This window comes from Archocentrus centrarchus, chromosome 1 (genome assembly GCF_007364275.1).
Source record: "Archocentrus centrarchus isolate MPI-CPG fArcCen1 chromosome 1, fArcCen1, whole genome shotgun sequence".
Classification (NCBI taxonomy): domain Eukaryota; kingdom Metazoa; phylum Chordata; class Actinopteri; order Cichliformes; family Cichlidae; genus Archocentrus; species Archocentrus centrarchus.
In genome coordinates this window covers 17,656,089-17,675,132 of record NC_044346.1, presented here as the reverse complement: position 1 = coordinate 17,675,132, position 19,044 = coordinate 17,656,089, and the positions used below count along the sequence as shown (strand labels likewise).

The 19,044-nt window shown below is 39.2% G+C and overlaps 1 protein-coding gene across 1 annotated transcript; it reads right to left on the bottom strand.

Annotated features, from left to right (window-relative positions):
* Positions 1–335: 335 nt before the first annotated feature.
* LOC115780295 (guanylate cyclase soluble subunit alpha-1-like) lies at positions 336–11,121 on the bottom strand. The gene is made up of 8 exons (XM_030729418.1): positions 10,747–11,121; positions 10,413–10,480; positions 9,523–9,611; positions 8,710–9,425; positions 7,090–7,575; positions 3,616–3,759; positions 1,643–1,797; positions 336–930 (listed from the first exon to the last, which is right to left on the bottom strand). The coding sequence occupies exons 1-8, from the start codon at positions 10,984–10,986 to the stop codon at positions 792–794; spliced, it is 2,037 nt and encodes a 678-aa protein (XP_030585278.1). The 5' UTR covers positions 10,987–11,121; the 3' UTR covers positions 336–791.
* Positions 11,122–19,044: the final 7,923 nt, after the last annotated feature.

The window sequence follows — 19,044 nt, the reverse complement described above, 5'->3', positions numbered from 1 at the left end:
GATTAAAATAACTAAAACCATTTGTTGGAAACTAACATGTGATCCTGCCTCTGGAGCTTGCATAAGGCACCTGAATCTGCTCTGCATTGCTTTGTTTGTTCAGAGGTTTAATCCAAAATCTTGAAATAACAAGTTTTTCCTTTAGCATTTTCAAATTTTATGTTATGAAAAAATCTATAGTTTTTTCTGTCTTTCTTTTTTTTTATTATTTATATGTAACTCCAGGACTAGTTGCTTTAGCAGGCACCTAGTCTGGGCAGTTATGAATGCACGAGTCAGACATTTACAGATCACCATATCAGAAACCTATTTCTGTAGCACAGTCACGTTATTCAAGATTAAAAACTTAAATGACTCGTTTTCTGAATTTTGTATGCTTGTTGCTGCATTTACTGTACATTTTACACTACTTTTATCTCTTAGTGTACAGAAACAGTCTTAGAACAACAGTCTCACAGTCTTCTCTTCACAACATATCTGTATCTCTGGCAGGAGCTAGAAATGAAAGCTACTTTTATATCATATCAGTTTGCACAGATGACTCATTCTGGAAGAAAGATGAAGTGTGTTTCTACAACAACTGTACAAATGGATCATTGTACAGAGACAACACTCATGTTTGACAGTAAACTGACATCTCTGTAATTAAACAACTGCAAGAGTTTGACTTGTAGACACTATCATCAATATCGACTCAACCAAAACCAAGATATACAAGGTAGTTGCACTGTGTTCACTAGATAGGTTTGTATTTCTCCATATCTAATGTTTTGGGGATCTGCCGCATGACTTTATTTCATATTCAGTTTAGAGGTTTTGATGGGCGCCTCCAAAAAGTAACAAACTCCAGGGATGTCTTCTGGAAAGTTGGCCGGAAGCTCCTGTCTGCTCCTGGGAACAAAGGCAAACTCTGGACGATCCTTCAGCAATCTGGAACAAAGAGCACACAGATAAAACATGAATCTCAAAACAATGTGGCAAATTATTTGACACAAGAGGAAACACAGTGCTCTTCTAAATGTTAAGTTTCCTGTCAAGAGCACTTTGGGCTTTTTGTTATCTGCAACAACCACTTGTGGAAACAAATTATACTACACAGAAAGAGAGGTTTCTAATTTTATTTTGGGGGTTCCACTGGAATAGGTTTACTTTTAATGTTTATTGTTGTGTTAGTGCAGATTGCTGCAGCAATTTTTCACCCACTATCTCTGCTGATTGCTCAGCATGCCTCACAAAAATGAAGCAGTGTTCACCAGTCATAATTATATAAGTAGCAGCATGGTGCTCTAAGAGCTGCCACCAGAGTGGCTGATCCTTCTTTGTTTGTGGGTCCCTCCTATAAACAAATTAGTTTGTAGGAGGGAATTATCACATGTTACCTAGTAATACAGATAAGTCACAGCAGAAATGCTTATGTGACTATAAACAAGACATTACATTGTGTATAGGAGATAATGGCTCCATTTGGTGTGGACTTTGGCATTTATAACTTGCAAACCCTTGACAAAAAAACACTTTAACATACATTATTCAGAGTGGCTGACAGTTGTTCTGGAGTTTTTTTGGTCAGATAATATGTTTTGAGACAGTAGCGACAAATTACTATGGGCTACATTGCTTGTTCCTTGCAGAGTTACCTCACCTGTGGGTTGTTGGGCTGATGTTGATTTTTCTAGGTTGGCTGCATGACTCAAACTTGTTGGCCAATGTGACATTGTTCCCAAAAAGGCAGTAGCGTGGCATCTTAACCCCAACTACACCGGCGAGTACTGAGCCAGTGTGGAGGCCAATGCGCATCTAGAAAGAAAATTTAATGTTTTACTTAGTTTCTGCTTGTGCTGTTTTGTGCATGAGGACTTACCTGATCAACACTCCTGCCTTTGTTTTCATGATGCTATGCTCGTCATCATGCGAGGTGGGGAAGTAACACCTGAACAAATATACCAAATTGTTTTTTTGGTTTTTTTTTTTGGGGGGGGTTTTTTTGGGGGGGGGGGGGGGGGGGGGGGGGGGGGTGTCTCCATGCCCCTTTTTTCTTTTTTTTTTCCTTTTTTTTTCAGAATTCTGACTTTAATATCAAAATACTGATTTTAATTTCAGAATTATGACCTTTTGTTTCCCCAAAACTATGACAAAATTAAGAAAAAGTAAGAATTCTGAGATTAAAGTCAAGAAAAAATCAGGGATAAATCAAATTCCTCTCTGATGGTACAACATATCTGACGAAATTTGAAGAAAAGCAAAATTTTCTTACAATTGTATGTGTTATAGTTTTCAGTTCCTAGCAAACACAGTCACCACAAAATAATGTTTTTGGTATTTTTAGAGACATGCAAAAAGTTCCCTGTAACCACTGAAGCAAAAACATCCTGAACAGCATTTCTGGCATTTGTGGAAATTAATGACATGACTTTACATGATTGGTTTGGCTGAGTCTAATACCTGTTGGGCCAAATATATTCAAATAGGATTTATTTACTTGCTGCGTAGTAAACACTGTCCTGTAATGCACAATTTGTAAAACCTTATAAAGGGTATAAATTCAGTGATGTTTAACTTATTTAAAACACAAATTATGTCATTTGATCAAGCTACTATCTATTTAGGGTATTAGTTCAAGGCTAGTGGGCCTAATCTATTAAGGATTAATAATCCACAGTTACTTTTTTCATGATTTAATTTGCAAACAAATCAGCTAGATTTCATACTTTTCACAATATTTTTCAGGCACTACAATTGTTTGTAGTAGAGCAGCACCTGTTCTCAAAAAATCTAAAAATATTTCAATAATAATACATTTACACACTATTTAGAAATACATGTGAGTTACCTATTTTCTTCATGCTTTGTAGCACAGACAGGCTAAATGCATAAATACACTTTTCCATTACAGAAATCAAGCTAACTTGATATATAAACTCCTTCTGTAAAGTATGTGAATTGGCATTCCTTAACAGATGATATATTTAGTGTGAATTAATATTTCCACATTGCGTGTTAATGGAGAGCAACAGGAAGTCAAGAGACACAGTCTTAATTGATGCATTAAATTACTGTGAGTCATGTATTAGTGAAACATTATGATTTGTACTCTGTGTTAATTGTAAATGTTTTGTTTACTTACTTTATTTGTGATGTTGCAACAATGTAGCTCTTACTGTGGTGCAATAAAAAAAAAACTCAGATTCTAAATAATTAAAGATCTGATACTTTTCGTTTGAGATTTCTGTTTCTTGATTTGACAGAAACACGCTGAAGAAAAAACAAACTTGTCTGACTCACTGATACAGTTACAGTAGTGACTGTTAATGTCATTGTTGGTTAATTATGCCAAGTTCTATGGGGATAAGGACAATAACTGGACAGTCACCAGTAAAAGTGACAACAGCTTAAAATGCATGAAGCCATTAAAGCATTACTTAATGAAAAAATGCTTTCAGCAAATGATCATCTGGTTTATATTCAAATTATAATCAACATCACTTTGTAACAGCAACAATGTAGTCATAGTTCACTCTTTCTTGTTCTGAAAACTCTTCAAATAAAAACACTCTGTTGGTAGTTACATAACCTGATTGAATAAAGAGTTGCACAGTAATTAGTGCTTCCCCTCACCTGTATTGGTTCTCCAGTTGGCGTCATAACTTCATCTGAAAGCTCCATCATCTTTAAAGCCATGAGTGCAATTTGGACAGCATGAGTGTCACTCTCCCTGTGTAAGCCACCAGCTACACAGTATGCATCACCAATGGTCTCCACCTGAACATGGTGGAAGATTGTCAAAATAATTTTTACAAAGACAAATAAAACAGCATACAGTGTTTCAGGAGCTTCTTGTGTCTCCCACTCAAAGTCAAGAGTTTCAATATTGCATCTAAAGATGCATATCATGTTTGATCTATCAGCCACAACATCGGTGCATTATTATCGCGAATGTTGACCAGGAGTCACCTACTATGGCACGAACTACCTGCATGTGTGTGTATGTGTGTGTTTGTGTGTGTGTGTGTGTGTGTGCGCGCGCGCGCGCGCGCGCGTGCGTGCGCGTGTGCATACAACTATAGTATAAACAATGAAGGTTGACTTCAAAGATGTATGTGGTCTGACTCAAGTACTGAGAAGTACTTATGCCAGAAGTACTACTATTTTACCCCCAGTCCCACCTTCTTTTTAATTTCTATTGGATTAGTAAGCCTTCCCATGTGAGATATATTTATCTGATATAAAAAAGCGATATAAGTGGTATCCTGTGGGTGGTGCTACGGGAGCCATTCAGTCCGTATACAGCTGCAGCGAGAGATTGGTCCACATTGCCAGCAATAAATTCTGGTGTGTGGCAGACTCTGCCAGAACTGCCCTTTGTCATCGATTCTGTTCAAAACTTTTATGGAAAAAATTTCCAAGTGGTGTAAGGCTTCTGCCTTGGTGGGGTCAGAATCTCATCTCTGCTTTTTGTGGATTATGTGGTCCTGTTGGCTTCATCAGGTGGTGGCCTCAAGCTCGCACTGGAATGGTTCACAGCCAAATGTAAAGCAGTGAGTATGAAAATTAACACCTCCAGAAAAGGGTGGATTGCCCAGGTCAGGGACGAGTTGCTACCGCATGTGGAGAAGTTTAAGTGTTTTGGGGTGTTGTTTACGAGTGAGGGAAGAGGGTAGCGGGAGATTGACAAATGGATTGGGGCTGCAGCAGCAGTGATGCAGATGCTGCACAGGTCTGCCTTGGTGAAGAGAGAGTTGAGCATAAAAGTGAAACTGTCGATTTAATGGTCAATCTAAGTTCCTGCCCTCATCTATGTTCACAAACTTTCAGAAGCGACTAAAAGAACAAGATCACAGATACAAATGAGCTTCCTCTGAAGGGTGGCTGGCCTCACCCTTAGAGATAGGGTGAAGAATGCAGCCATTCAAGAGGGGCTCAGAGTCAACAGGAGCCAGATGAGGTGGTTTGGGCATCTGACTAGGATGCCTCCTGTGCACCTCCTGGGAGAGGTGTTCTGGGAATGTCCTACCAGGAATGTCCAAACCCTGGACTTTCTGGAGAGATTATATCTCTCAGCTGGCCTGGGAACACCTTGGTGTTTCCCCAGATAAGCTGGAGGAGGTGGCTGGGGAGAGGGAGGTCTGGATTTCTCTGTTTAGGCTGCCGCCCCCACGATCCATATGGATGGATGGATGGGTGGATATTCTTGAAGTTCAGTCAGTGAGTCAGTGACACTGTGGCTGGCGCGACCATATCAAAACATGGTCTGAATTTTTGTAACCTGAAACTATGAAATTTAACTGTTAAAATATATATTTTGACATTAGACACTGAACTTTAAATAGAATGATTAATGTAAAGTGGACATTCATCAATGTGTCTGTAACAATCTGCCTTCATCAGGTAGCAGAAAATGAGGAGTAATAAAACTGTAATACTGTAGTAATTGATCATAATAAAAATTCCAGCTTTTTTCCTTCTTCTTCTTTTCTGTGTTACTCTGAACTGGAGAACACTCAGCTGCTATGTGGTTGGAACAAAGTGAAACTATTTTTAGGCTCACACATGTGGAGTGGAAACAGGGTCCTCAAGGAACCTCTGACTTCCTAGCGTTTTACGAGATATTTGTCAAACGTGCTTCTCTCTCTGTTATGCTTCCACGACAGTTTGATTACATTATCCAGCCTCCCTGCAGATTAGCAGCCTATGTAAGACACTTGGGTAGCTGGTTGAGCTACAATCCTTTGTACACAAAATGGTATTACTTTGTTCAAAAAGTTGTGAAAGCATTCTTCTTTTGTGATGCCTCTTTCAGCCTCTTTCAGTTGTTGTTTTTTTTGGGGGGTTGCTCCCTTCAGTCTCCTCTTTAGCAGGTAAAATGCTCTATAGCATAAATGCAGTCTGCAAAGGCAAAACCCAAATCTGAAACTGAACGTAGACATTCAGTGCTATTTATTATTTGAATAATCAGTGTAACAGGACACACTTGGGCAACAAAACACACCTGTCAGTCACATGTTCCAGTACTTTTGCTCACAAGAAAAACTTGTTGGCTTCAGACAAAAGGTGCTATCTTCTGAACTGTGTGTCAGATCCAGATGTAAATACCTGGAAATAGAAGCTGAGATGTCGATCTTTTGTGTCACATTGATTTTTTGATGTCAAACCCAAATGTTTTCAGTCTACAGCAAAAATAAAGGGACTGGCCTCACTGTTCCAATACTTTTGGAGGTGAATGTACATAAATCTTTTTTAATATTTATTTTGGTTACCTGGGACGTTGCAGTAAGAGCTTCAGCAGGCACTTATTCTACCAAATGAGCTACAAGGGCAGTTCTTTGTTTTAGAGTCTTGTGTGTATAGTATGTGTATATTAGTTCAGTGCACACTTACATCGTAATTATTCATTCAGTGGCTGATTTAGGTGCTTTTAGTAAGCTATAGGCACGGTTGTATAGTGACTGAGGTCACTGAGGTTATGTCGACAGTAATTTCACTGGGAGTTTAAAGGATGTAATGATATGAAGAGGATTTTAGATGTGTTGGTTCAGTTATACAGTACCAGTCAAAAGTTTGGACACACTCAAACCTTCGACTAGTATTGTATTTTAGGCGTCTTATAAAAGATATAAATAAGTTAAGTTGAGTTGAGTTGAGTTGAGTTCAGTGCATTTAATGGACTGATAATATTTGAAGCGGGTGGTTCAGTTCAGTTCAGTTAAGAGAGAGACTGAGTATTATCCAGTGCAAACTTACACACTTAGATTACCTAGAAATATCACCTTATATAAAATCTAATAAACTGAAAAAATTCTAAATAAAATCACAAATTTCATCATGACTGTTCATAAAAAAGAAATCCCTTTTTACATAGAAAAAAAAAATCCTAAAAATGTTGCTTAATGTTGTACCATGTCACTCACTTTTCCATAACAAATATAAATGTTTGACAATGATCCAACACTGACACCAAAATGTTTTTTTCTACAATTTAGTTACAGTGTAGCTACTTATTTGGAGTTAATTCTTAATCCGGACATAAAGACATGTTAAAATGTTCACTGCAAAATCTGCTCAGCTCGGCAGTAGACCCTTACATTAACCTACCTTATACACATCAAGCTCTCCACATTGGTGGTCAAACCTGGTGTACAGCTCATTGAGCATGGTGATCACTTGCATTGGTGTACAGAGTGAGCAAACAGCTGTGAAGCCCACAATGTCAGAGAAGAGCATTGTAACTTGGTCAAACTTCTTGGCTTGGACCGTTTCTCCCTGCCACAGCTGCTGTGCCACAGTGCCAGGGAAGATCGAAAAAAGGAGATCCACTGTCTTCTTTTTTTCCTCCTCCAGAGCTTGATGTGCATGCTCCAAGGCTGCCTTGGCCTTCCCCAACCGCTTCTTCAAACCGTCCTGAGCTTTGGTCTGTTCGCCAACCAGGACTACGTCACGGAGAGCATTGTGAATAGGGATGTCTGACAGATAGAGGCCGCGCCCTGTCAGCTCCTCCAGCTTGTCCACGCATGGTGAGCCCAAGAACAAGATGGCGTTTGACTCTGAAACGTAAATCATCTGACCTTTAAGGTCCATGTGCTGAAAGGAAGAAAAAGAAGGATGAGAATCAATTTTTTCAAGAAATTATTATTAAGGCTATGAGATCCTTTCAGCTCTTGTAGCCTCAAAAATTTTGTGCATCCATACTGCTGGATACCATTTTTTTCTTTATGTACAGATTTCCTACCGCCAAAATGAGGAAAAAGATATGTATACTTTGTTGTTTTTATCCACAGAAGCTCTGTTTTTCAAATGCATACATCCATTAATTTTCTCAAGAGCTGTAAATATTACAGTGAAATAAAATGACGGCTGCAATCAGCCACAACTTTAAAGATGAAAGGTTTATTTATGTAGGGAATGCAATGGGGTCAATTTGTCAACATGCCTTACTATCAAGATTTCAAGAGTTAAAAATGTGCTATTAGTATTACTTGTGTGGGTTTTTGTTTGTTTATCTTTAGAAAAAACAATCTAACATCATCTTTTCAACAATTTTTCCGTTCATTTCATTGTGTCTGAAAATAAAAAACTCTTTTCGTCTAAATGACAGCTTATTCTTTGTTAATCAATGGTGATTTGCGGAGCTGTACATGTAGAGGTATAGGAGGGGGCCTTTTGAAATGTGTCAGATAACTCATGTTACGTTAATGTGTCATCTCTACTGGTATTTGAGTCATGCAGTGGACAAGTAACACATCATTGACCCAAGATGGAAGAGGTTGTGACACTTGCTGGCTCACCCACTCACTGATTTCTACCTGTTTTAACTGGACTCAGCAAATCCACCACTGGAAGACAAGTGCCAAATATTAAGTAGAAGCATCTTTGAGTGAGTGTCATTATATCATGTCACACTTACTCGCCAATACCTGTCATTGCCACAAACGACTGTGCACCCTTACAAAAATAGCATGAGCATGGCGGTGCCTTTGATGGATAAAATGATTTGACATTTGCTTCTGATCTCCACTGGGGGTAAAATGTTGATATCTACCTCAGGCCAACTGTACTCAAGTACACCATTAATAAGCTGCAATGCTTATAAACAGCCCACTCTTTCCTCTCTTATCAAAGCCCCTGAAATATAAAGATGATGATGGGAAAAACCCTTTCAGCCTCTCTAGTCACTGATGTCATTTTTCAAGCAATCTCACAGATGTATTAACATACCTTTCCTGTGTTATCTGTGGCGGAGACTCCATGCTTAATCCGAATGATAAACTGTGCATTTAGCATGGTAAGGATACCCTGAAAGGTACATTTGATCTGGGGAGACACAATAGAGAAGTGGTCTTGGAAGGTACTAGACCGTCTCAGTCCATCCTTCCTGATCAGTCTCTTCCTGAGCCCATGTCCTACTTGCACCAGAACCAGATCCTGATCAAGTATCAGATGGAAAGGGAAGATAGTGGAGAACAGAGAGGTAGGAAGGGTCCCAGCTGAGGCAGCCCGCAGCGGACTGGGACTCAGATTTTTAGTATCTTTAACAACAACCGTGTACAGGAGACTGGATTGCGGGCTAGACTGCAAGATGCTGTCTCTGCCATGTTGGGGGTCCATCAGCACATCCACAGTGGTGCTGTAGAGCAGGCGGGCTGCAGCTTTAATGACTCCAGGGAAAAAGAGCTCAGTGGTCGTGCAAGGGTTGAAGAAATAGACAGTAAGCAGACCCGGATCCTTGTCTAAGCAGAGCACTGAAGGTTCGTTTACACAATCTTCTCTATCCGGGTCGGGCAGCATGCTGCTCTGTTTCAACAAGACATTGAAGCTGTTGAGGAAGTCGTGAAGCGCTCCCCCCACCACCGTCAAAATGTGTCTGTCCTCCTCATAACACATATTAAAGATCGCCTCACCGAGAGCAATTTTTAAAGCTTCCATTGGGATTCCTGTCAGATATGTGAAGAGAATAGGAATTTGATTCACAACCAGTGCTTTAAAAACCATTTATATATTTTGCCCAGTGAATTTCAGATTTGTCTTTACCTGTTTTGACTGAGTGAACGTTCATCATCTCTACTAAATGCTCTGGTTCATTGCTGCAACTCTGATAGTGTGTACAGGAAACTGCTAGACTGGAAAGTCAACAAATATCAAAGTCAGACACACACACACACACACATACGCAAACACACTTTCTGTGGATAGTCACTGAGCTACATCAGACTTGGGCTGGAATTATCAGATCATTTAGGATCATTTAAACTATTGATTTACCTGCCAAATACCTCCTCATCTGTCTGTAACATTGGAGACAAAATGGAAAATGTCTGCTATAACTTCGTAGAGCTGAAGGTGACATTACTCTACAGACCCAGAGAAATGGTTTCCATAATTATATTTCTACATATCCATTTATATCATGTGTGGCCAAAAAGGCTGCAAAATCTTACATTCAAGAGGCTGCAGCAAGGTAACAACTGGCACGCATGCTTGAAAAATGACTGAAAACATCACCAAAATTTTATTTTCAACTAATTGGTTAATGCACTAATCGTTTTTAGCTCCACAACAGACTGTGACCCTGTTGAGAAAAGTATGCATTAGTGTCACTGTGCATGTAACATTTTCTATAGCAGTCTAATGTGTCCTTCATTTGCAACTGTTTTCTCTTTTTCTCCAGGTATCCATAGCAGCCAGAGTCTCTATAACAGCTCCTTATATCTGTCTAGTAGTGAGAGTGCCAGAAGGTATTTTGTAAGGAATCACGCATCTTACCCTCATTATTTTTAATATGAGGAATACATGCTGCGGTGGAAGCCGTGGGATAGACCTATAATTTACAGTAGCAGCGGTAACTGCGGCTGAGTGTCTTGGATGAGTAGCGTTTTTATTGATGTGTTTGTTTGGCAGCTGAAATTAAAAACAGAAGTTACCTTTCAGAGTCCCTGCCGTGATCTGATAGTGTCGTCATTCGTTGGAGGGCAGCGTGCAGCCTTTGAAACTGTATCACAAAGTTAAAGGTCAGCGTCTGGCAAGGCTTAAACCTGAATTACAGAGGCTTTAATGTTCATAGAAAGCAGGTTTATCTATTTAATTGTCTGAAGTGGATACACAGGCATTGTGTCTGTGCGTTAAAGCAAAAAAAAAAAAAAAAAAAAAAAAAAAAAGATGCGACAAATCCAGTGATAGATTTTTCACAAATCTAAGTAAAACATTACACACTGCAATAGACGCATGAGATGAATAATAAATGCATTTATAACTCACCTCTGGACACGCCAATTTTCGGATGCTATCCCCAAGTGTATGCAGGTTAACTTTGGTTCTGCTTGTCTTCTTTCGAGGTAGACCCTCACCTGTTTTTCCATGCACGTCCTTAGAAATAGGCAATAAATCTGCCGTGTCAGTTGAGCGCTCCTCAAAGTCTCCGAGCTCATTATTTTTGGCGCTGGCGGAGAACGGACACTCTCCGGATATCTTCAGCTCTTTCAGCTTGGCGCAGAACATCTTCCCGGCTGTAACCTCCTGGCGCTTCTCTCTTATCTAATTTCGGAGGGAGACAGTTGTGGACGCGCAGTTGTGGTCTCTGGGAGAAATTCCATCATCTGGTGTGCTCCTCCAGGATACCTTCCTCCGCTCAGCCCGCCGATTCACATGCTCAGCACCAAAGCCAAAGACAACATACAATATTTATTGAAAACAGCATGGGCAAATGATGGCAGGGAACTATCATTACCAAAAGCCAATGAGAAACCAGAGTGGGGGGAAGAGCACTAAGCCAATCCATGCGCAAGTGGGGATGGTGTAGCCAAGCAACCTATCAGCAATGAGAAATTATTTCCAGACGACTCCTTGCATGCAAAAGATTTTTTTTTCTCCAAATTAGACCGAAGGGGCCCCAATCATATAGAACTAGTAAGCTATAAATAGGTTCACCAGACTTCTATTATATATACTGTTATATACTATACTATACTATACTACTATATATACTATTATATTTTATATATATACTATACGTTGAATGGTGCTCATTTTCTAAATGCTTTAGCTTTAATGGTAATATTTGACATTACAAATCTAGCATTGCTTACTCTAAGCAGTTTTTTTTGTCTTGCATGCTATCTGCATCTATTTAATAAATTACAAAATCTCCAGTATTTCCTGTATGAAAAAGCCTGCCTACTCATTTATACGCACAAACGCTCAAATTAGCTGTACTCTTAATTACGTGAAGGATCAGGCCAGTACAGCCAAATTTACTCTTTTCCCAAACAAGACAACCTTGTAGCACATTTTGTAGAGCTGCAACTTACAACAGTTGCATGAATATTTTTTTTATCCAACATAAAAAGAAAATGATAGTTCAGAATAGGATCAGGCAGCTGTTCTAAACCGAAATTAGATTTAAGCTGACTGTATATGACTAAGATGTCGGGTGATCATTTATAAAAAATTCGTGGCAAAAAATAGATTTTATTGGCTACTATGAGGCTACACTGTGTTGTTGGCCATGTTTGGTCTGAAAAGAGCAATTTCCCTACAACATCATAAATCAGTTTCAAGAGTTTAAAATGAATAGTATTGTCACATGGGACTTTTCTTGTTTCTCACAGGATATCTTTCTTATGTAACTCTAAGCTTCTTTTAAGGTCAAGACCAAGGATGTTGCTACCATATAAAACAAAAGGTTTATAGGTTAGAGTTTTTTTTTTTTTTTGGGGGGGGGGGGGGGGGGTGTCATTAGGCTCCAGGGTGGATGCCACATCAGAGTAATTTATTTATCAGTTCTTTGCAACCTAAAACAAAAGCAAACTACCCATTTCCCATATCTGAGGTAAATCATAAATAAGTTCACAAATTTTGGTTGTTTTTGTAATTTTCTCTCTAACTTTGAGGATTTTTGCTGTGTTACTCATCTATGCAGCTACTGTCTGTCTTTGCCAGGACACGCTTGCAAAAGAGATTTTTAATCTTAAGAGTCATCGTATTGTAGGTAATTAAAGTTAAAATTAAATAAATAACAAATAAAGGTCTTCATTCTGTGTGTGGATATCTAAAGTAGCTATAACTATGTCACTTTGAAATATTTATTATCAGTCAATGCAGAAAGGTGCTAATGAACATAAAAATTCACCTTATTAAAGGAAATCATTTGGCTTTAGTTATTTTACCCAAACAGTCAGTCAGAATCAGAAAAGGAAATATACAAAAATATTAACTATGTTAATATGTCAAATAAATCCTCCAGAATTGAACAGAGCTCTTCAGTATTATGTCCCACATATACAAGAAGTGAAATAATCCAGTGTCAGTCTGTAATCGTGATTAGAGTCATAGGGAGGAGCTGTAGAGTTTGAGGGCCAGAGGTAGGAATGATTTCCTGCGACGTCCTGTGGAGCAGCATGCTGAACGTGTGCTGAATCCTGAAGTCACGACAACAATACTATCACCAAATCTGCCCACGTTTTATAATTTATTGGCAACTTGATAATTCAAACAACTGAATTTTTGTATTTTAACACAAAATATAACATTCACAGTTTTTTTCTTCAAAATAAAGTGCTGTAACTCATCCAACCTTAGTTCACACTATCTTTGAAATTACTGTTGGTGCTGGTGGTGCTGTAATGAACACTGCTTAAAAATAATTCCTTTCTGGACTTAAGCTGTTCGTAGGAGAACAAAAATCTTTAATTACATTCAGAGTTCATGGAGGCTTTCATAGCTTAAAGTTATTCACTTTTAACTTTAAAATGATGGGGATCCTATGGTGGGTCTCCTGAGCCACAGGACTCAGTATGTGGCTCGCATCCCGACTGCAGCTCATTTAAAAAGAAAGCAGATGGTTTGATGCCCACCTCCTTCACTGCATGATGAAAATATCTTGGGAAAGATATTTAACTGCAAATATGCCTAAGTTGCTGCGTGAATGTCAGAATAAAAAGCGTAAAAAAATGTTTTGAGAGGTCAGTCAGAGAAGCACTATGTAAAATCAGTCCATTTAAAAGCCACCTCATACAGTACAGTTAATCATTTCAAATACTTTTGTTTTGGATTGCTTATTTTTAAAAAGGGCTTCTTTCTTTTACAAGCAAATTCACTTAAAAACAGCTGTTAATGGAGTGTAAATTTATCAAATTTTTTATTAACAAAAAAAAATTAATTACAAAAAATGTATCACATTTATGATGCAGCTACTTTTGTGTGTGGGTTTTGTTTTTGGTTTTTTGGTTTTTTGTTTTTGTGGGTTTTTTTCTTTTTTTAGATATTTTTAGCTTGAAAGAAGATCGTGTTTTGCAACAAGTCCAAAGGTTAATGAGTAAATTAAAGAAATGACTAATTCACTTTAGGTGAATAATATTGCCTCTACCACTGCTATTCAAGAGGTAAATGAATAAAGGCCAATGAACTGCTCCTTTGCATTTGTCTCTTGGGGCATTGATATGAGGCTGGAGAGCAACATCTTGAAGCAGATCCTTATCCCCGGGTCTTAGTGACCCATCTGCTGCCACAGAGGTGACAGCTGCTGCTGGCTCTCACCAGGACCCAGTGGAGAGAGCACCAGCTGCGCTGGCATGAACAAACATCTTTGTCATCATTGCCCGAATAGTTTTGTAGTGTTGGTCTCGGCTTTGTTTTACTTTGTGTCTTATCGCTGTATTCTTTCAGAAGGGCTCAACTTGGACTGAGGGAGTTTCAGCACAGCTTTCAGATAAAATGAGAAGCGCAGGCAGAACTGTTTCTGCCTCTGTTTGTCCTCAAATAACACCTTAGCGACAGGGGGAAGTGGAACATGGTTCTTCGTCTAAGTGCAGTTGTTATGACTGAGGATCCAAATCCAGAGAAAGAAGAGGTGCTAATAAGTGATGACACAATATCTTCAACATCACATTCATCCTCTCAATGATCACAGAGCTGAGCTGAGGTTGATCTCAGTGTTGCTTCTGGTTGTCTGTGCTGGAACTTTGGGGAAGGAGGAGGGAGGAGGAGAAGGAAATCATTAGGATGTCAGTTAACAGAATAAAATGAATGCATACAAGAGAACAAGGAAACGAGGGAAGGGACTCCAGCTCATCTGTTCTGTGGAATCATGCATAAAGTCTTCTGATATTTCCATCTTGGTTACACTGTTAAAGCTTGAAGTCACACAAGTAAAAATGAGACAAATTTTATCAGCAAACTAAGCCCAGGCTTCCCTCTACCCAGCCACCTCCTCCTCCAGCTCATCCGGAGGGACCCCAAGGCATTCCCAGGCCAGCCGACAGATATAATCTCTCCAGCGTGTCCTGGGTCTACCACGGGGCCTCCTCCTGGTGGGACATGCCCGGAACACCTCATCCAAGAGGCGGCCAGGAGGCATCCTGATCAGATGCCCGAGCCACCTCAACTGGCTCCTTTCGATGTGGAGGAGCAGCGGCTCTACTCTGAGCCCCTCCCGGATGGCCGCACTCCTCACCTTATCTCTAAGGGAGAGGCCAGCCACCCTTCGAGAGAAGGGTGAGAAGTTAGATAAACAGCATAATTTCTGAGGCCACAATATAAAGTGGAAATTTTCAAATATTATATTTGTGAATTAAATATTTGCATACTTTTTTATTTTGAAAAACACAGAATAACGAACAAAAAACCCCCCAAAACTCTTTTTCTTCCCCTTCTCTGTTGCCTCCTCTGTTGTCCCTCAGATGTTGCCCTGGGGTGAACCTGTTAGTGATGAGGAATGACTGGAGACCAGCGTGCAGACCTCATGTTTCAGTACGAGACCAATGAAGTGAAGCTAAGGTCATTTGATATCCTGCAGCAAAAGGAGGTTTTCATGCAGTGTCCTCTTCCACTTTTTTACAGTTAATTAGCCTTCATGTTCCCTAACATATGTGGGAAAGACCATAAGATGTCATATTCTTTATAACTGTTTCAAGTGTGGTTGTGTTCCATGACAGATGTTTGAGAGCAGAGAGAAATGGTAATGCTCAAATTTTTTGGTCCAACTGGTTGGATAATCTAAAGCCATGGAGGAAAATGTAATTATGGTTATGTAAAGTATTATCTATATACTGCTCACATTGTCCAATACAGACAAATTACTGGATTTTCAAGAACTAGATTACTGTTTTAGCTTTGAAAGAACACACAGATGCCAAAAGCTGCTTCTTTCATCTGTGAAGTCCCTGAGCATTACATGATCCAGATGTTTCACTTCTTGACATTACTTGAAAAAAGTATCTTGTGGGGCTTAAGATTACTTAAAGGATTTTTCAAGTGGACCTTAAAATAGCCACTAGGCTCTCACAGGAACACTAAAACACAAGATTCTCACTGGAATCATTCCTCCTGTTCAAAGTGGTTGTTAAAACATCCCTTTCTAATCTACTGAAAGTAGATTACGAGAGTTTGTTCCAACATTTATCTGAAGCTAGTGGATATCTAACAATCCTTTTTTTGTAGTAGAATATAAATTTTCCTCTCTTTCATTGTTCACATGGGTGCACAGGATGGATTTGTGCAACTATTTCATAAAAATATACTTCAAACCTTGATGCCTCTTCTACAATCATCATTGTAGTAACATTATTTGTACATATTCACGTTTTTTAGCATTTTCTTTTTTGTTGTTTTAGTATTTTTACATCTCACCACATCTGTCACTTTGTTACATAAACAAAAGACTCCAAAGATAAACTCTGCCTATGGACATATGATGAATGTGCATTTGTAATGTGAGTGCCCGCCATATAATCAATCCTTGCACACACTCTTGAAAAGATCTTAATGCTCTGTTTATGATACAAACGGAGATAGCTAGTCTCATCACAAATCTTCCTGAGCACACCGAGTCCACGAGAACTCAACAGACATGACTTCACACTGTTACAATGCACGCTGCTGCACTCAGTTTGATGAGAAGAAATGTTCTGGAGCAGACTGCCACATTCAGGCACACAGACACCTTTAATACTGGAGGTTGTGGTAATGTTGTATTCTTGTACTTTAGTAAGCTTTGTTTTATGGAAATTTTTTTGAAATTAAAAATGGTGCACTAATCTGAGAACAGAAGACAAGCAAATGAGTTTTTCACACATAAAAGAAATAGAGCAAGAGTTCCATACATACAGCACATCATCTGTATGTCTGCACAACAGGCTAGATATGTACATATGCAGTGCTGTGAAAGTATTTGCCCCCTTCCTGATTTCTTAGTTTTTTCCATATTTCTCACACTTACATGTTTCATATAATCAAACACATTTTAAGATTAGTCAAAGATAACATGAGTAAATGCAAAATGCAATTTTTAAACGATGATTTCATTTATTCAGGGAAAAAGTTTATCCAAACTTATGTGGAAAAAGTAACTGCCCCCTAAACCTACAGTGAGAACTGGTTGTGCCACTCTTGGCAGCAAGAACTGCAATCAAGCATTTGCAATAAATGGCAAAGAGCCTGCAAAGAGCTGCTGCCTCACAGTTAAAATACCAGCTGGAAGGCCTGGGTTCAGTTCCACCTTGGCCCCCTCTCTCTGTTTACATGTTCTCCCTGTATCTTTACTCTAGTTTCCTCCCACAGTCCATGCACTTACTGGGGTTAGGTTAATTGGAAACTCTAAATGTTATGTCAGCTGGGATAGGCTTCAGCCTGTGACCCTGAACAGGATAAGCGGAAGTGGATGGATGCATGAGTCTTGCACATCCCAGCAATGTGGCTGAATTGCTTTAATTCAGCCACATTGCCGGGTTTTCTTTAAGGTCATAACCAAAGCATCTCAATCAGATTTAAGTCTAGACTTTGACAAGGCCACTCCAAAACCTTAATTTTGTGTGTGTGTGTGTGTGTGTGTGTGTGTGTGTGTGTGTGTGTGTGTGTGTGTGTGTGTGTGTGTGTGTGTGTGTGTGTGTGCGTGCGTGTGTGTGCGTGCATGTTTGTGTGTGTGTGCGTGTGCGTGCATGTGTGTGTGTGTGTGTCTGCATAACCCAAGTGAGCTTGAGCTTCATGGCAGGAAGTGATAGCTGGACATTCTCCTTCAGGATTTTCTGGTAGAAAGCAGAATTCATGGTTCCATCAGTTACAGCAAGTTGTCCAAGTCCTGAAGCAGGAAAGCAGCCCCAGACCATCACGCTACCACCACCATGTTTGACTGTTGGTCTGATGTTCTTTTTATGAAATGCTGTGTTAGTTTTATGTGAGATGTAACGGGATTCAAACTTTCCAAAAAGTTAAACTTTTGTCTTGTCAGTTCACAGAATATTCTCCCCAAAGTCTTGAGGATCATCAAGATGTTTTTTTGGCAAATGTGAGGTAAGCCTTTGTTGTTGTTTTTTTTGGTCAGCAGTGGTTTCTCCTTGAAACTCTCCCATGGATGCCATTTTTGTCCAGTCTCTTTCTTATTGTTGAATCATGAACTCTGACCTTAACTGAGCCAAGTGAGGCCTGCAGTTCTTTAGATGTTGTTCTGTGTTCTTTTGTGACCTCCTGGATGAGTCATTAATGCACTTTTGGAGTCATTTTGGTAGGTCGGCCACTCCTGGGAAGGTTCACCAATTGCTTCATTCTCCATTTGTGGATAATGGCTCTCACAGTGGTTCAGTGGCATCCCAAAGCCTTAGAAATGACTTTGAACCCTTTTCCATACTGATCGATGTAACTGACTTTGTTTCTCAGCTGTTGCTTTAGATTGTGGCATGATGTGTTGCTTTTTGAGATCTCTTATCCTACTTCACTTTGTCAGACAGGGTCTATTTAAGTGATTTCTGATTTAACAAGGGGGGCAGTTACTTTTCCACATAGGGCCAGGTACAGGAGGCTTAGACAGCTTTTTCCTTTAATAAATTAAATCATCATTTGAAAACTGTATTCATATTTACTTGGGTTATCTTTGCCTAATATTAAAAATAGTTTGATGATCTGAAACATTTAAGCAAAAATAGCAACAAAAAAAAAAAACAAACAAAAACTCAGAAATCAGGAATGGGGTAAATATTTTTTTCACAGTACTGTAACTGTCAGGTGTGTTTATTTCATTTCACCTGACAGTCCATTAGATTTAGGCAACTGACTTTGCATGCTTGTACAAGAGGAACCATTTCAGCTCCTTTTCCCAGTAATCCTAACAAACCTGTGATGATTTTATCCAGAGGCATTGTTAGGACAAAACATCAGTGACCTGAAACTGTCCTCATTTTCAACCCTGCTTCCTGGCATGTGGTATTTGTGCTATTTGACTTTGACAAAACAGCTAAGAATAGCTAATAAGTTTTAAACTGAGGTGGAAAAGGCCTGTAATGGGAATAATTTTTAGTAGAGCCTCCTTTTTACAGATAGTCTTGTGATTTATAATTCTTAGGCTCAAAAGCTGTCCTTTGTGTGTTATGAATCAGAGAGTGTTAATCTGATTTATATGCAAACATAGCCTTGATGCTGATTTAATTTATCTGTTTTTGACTAGAAGAATTTTAACGGAGATTCATGCAATTTATGATTTTAGCCTGCAAAAGCCTTGTGTCCACTTACACTGCTGGCTTAACTCACATAGTTACTATGAATATCCTGAGGCAAACCGGCAATACACCA

Coding starts and splice junctions, on each gene's coding strand:
- LOC115780295 (XM_030729418.1), bottom strand. CDS start 10,986: ATGTTCTGCGCCAAGCTGAAAGAGCTGAAGATATCCGGAGAGTGTCCG. Junction 9,612..10,412: donor CACGGCAGGGACTCTGAAAG/GTAACTTCTGTT, acceptor TTGACTTTCCAG/TCTAGCAGTTTCCTGTACAC. Junction 3,760..7,089: donor GAGAGCTTGATGTGTATAAG/GTAGGTTAATGT, acceptor CACCATGTTCAG/GTGGAGACCATTGGTGATGC.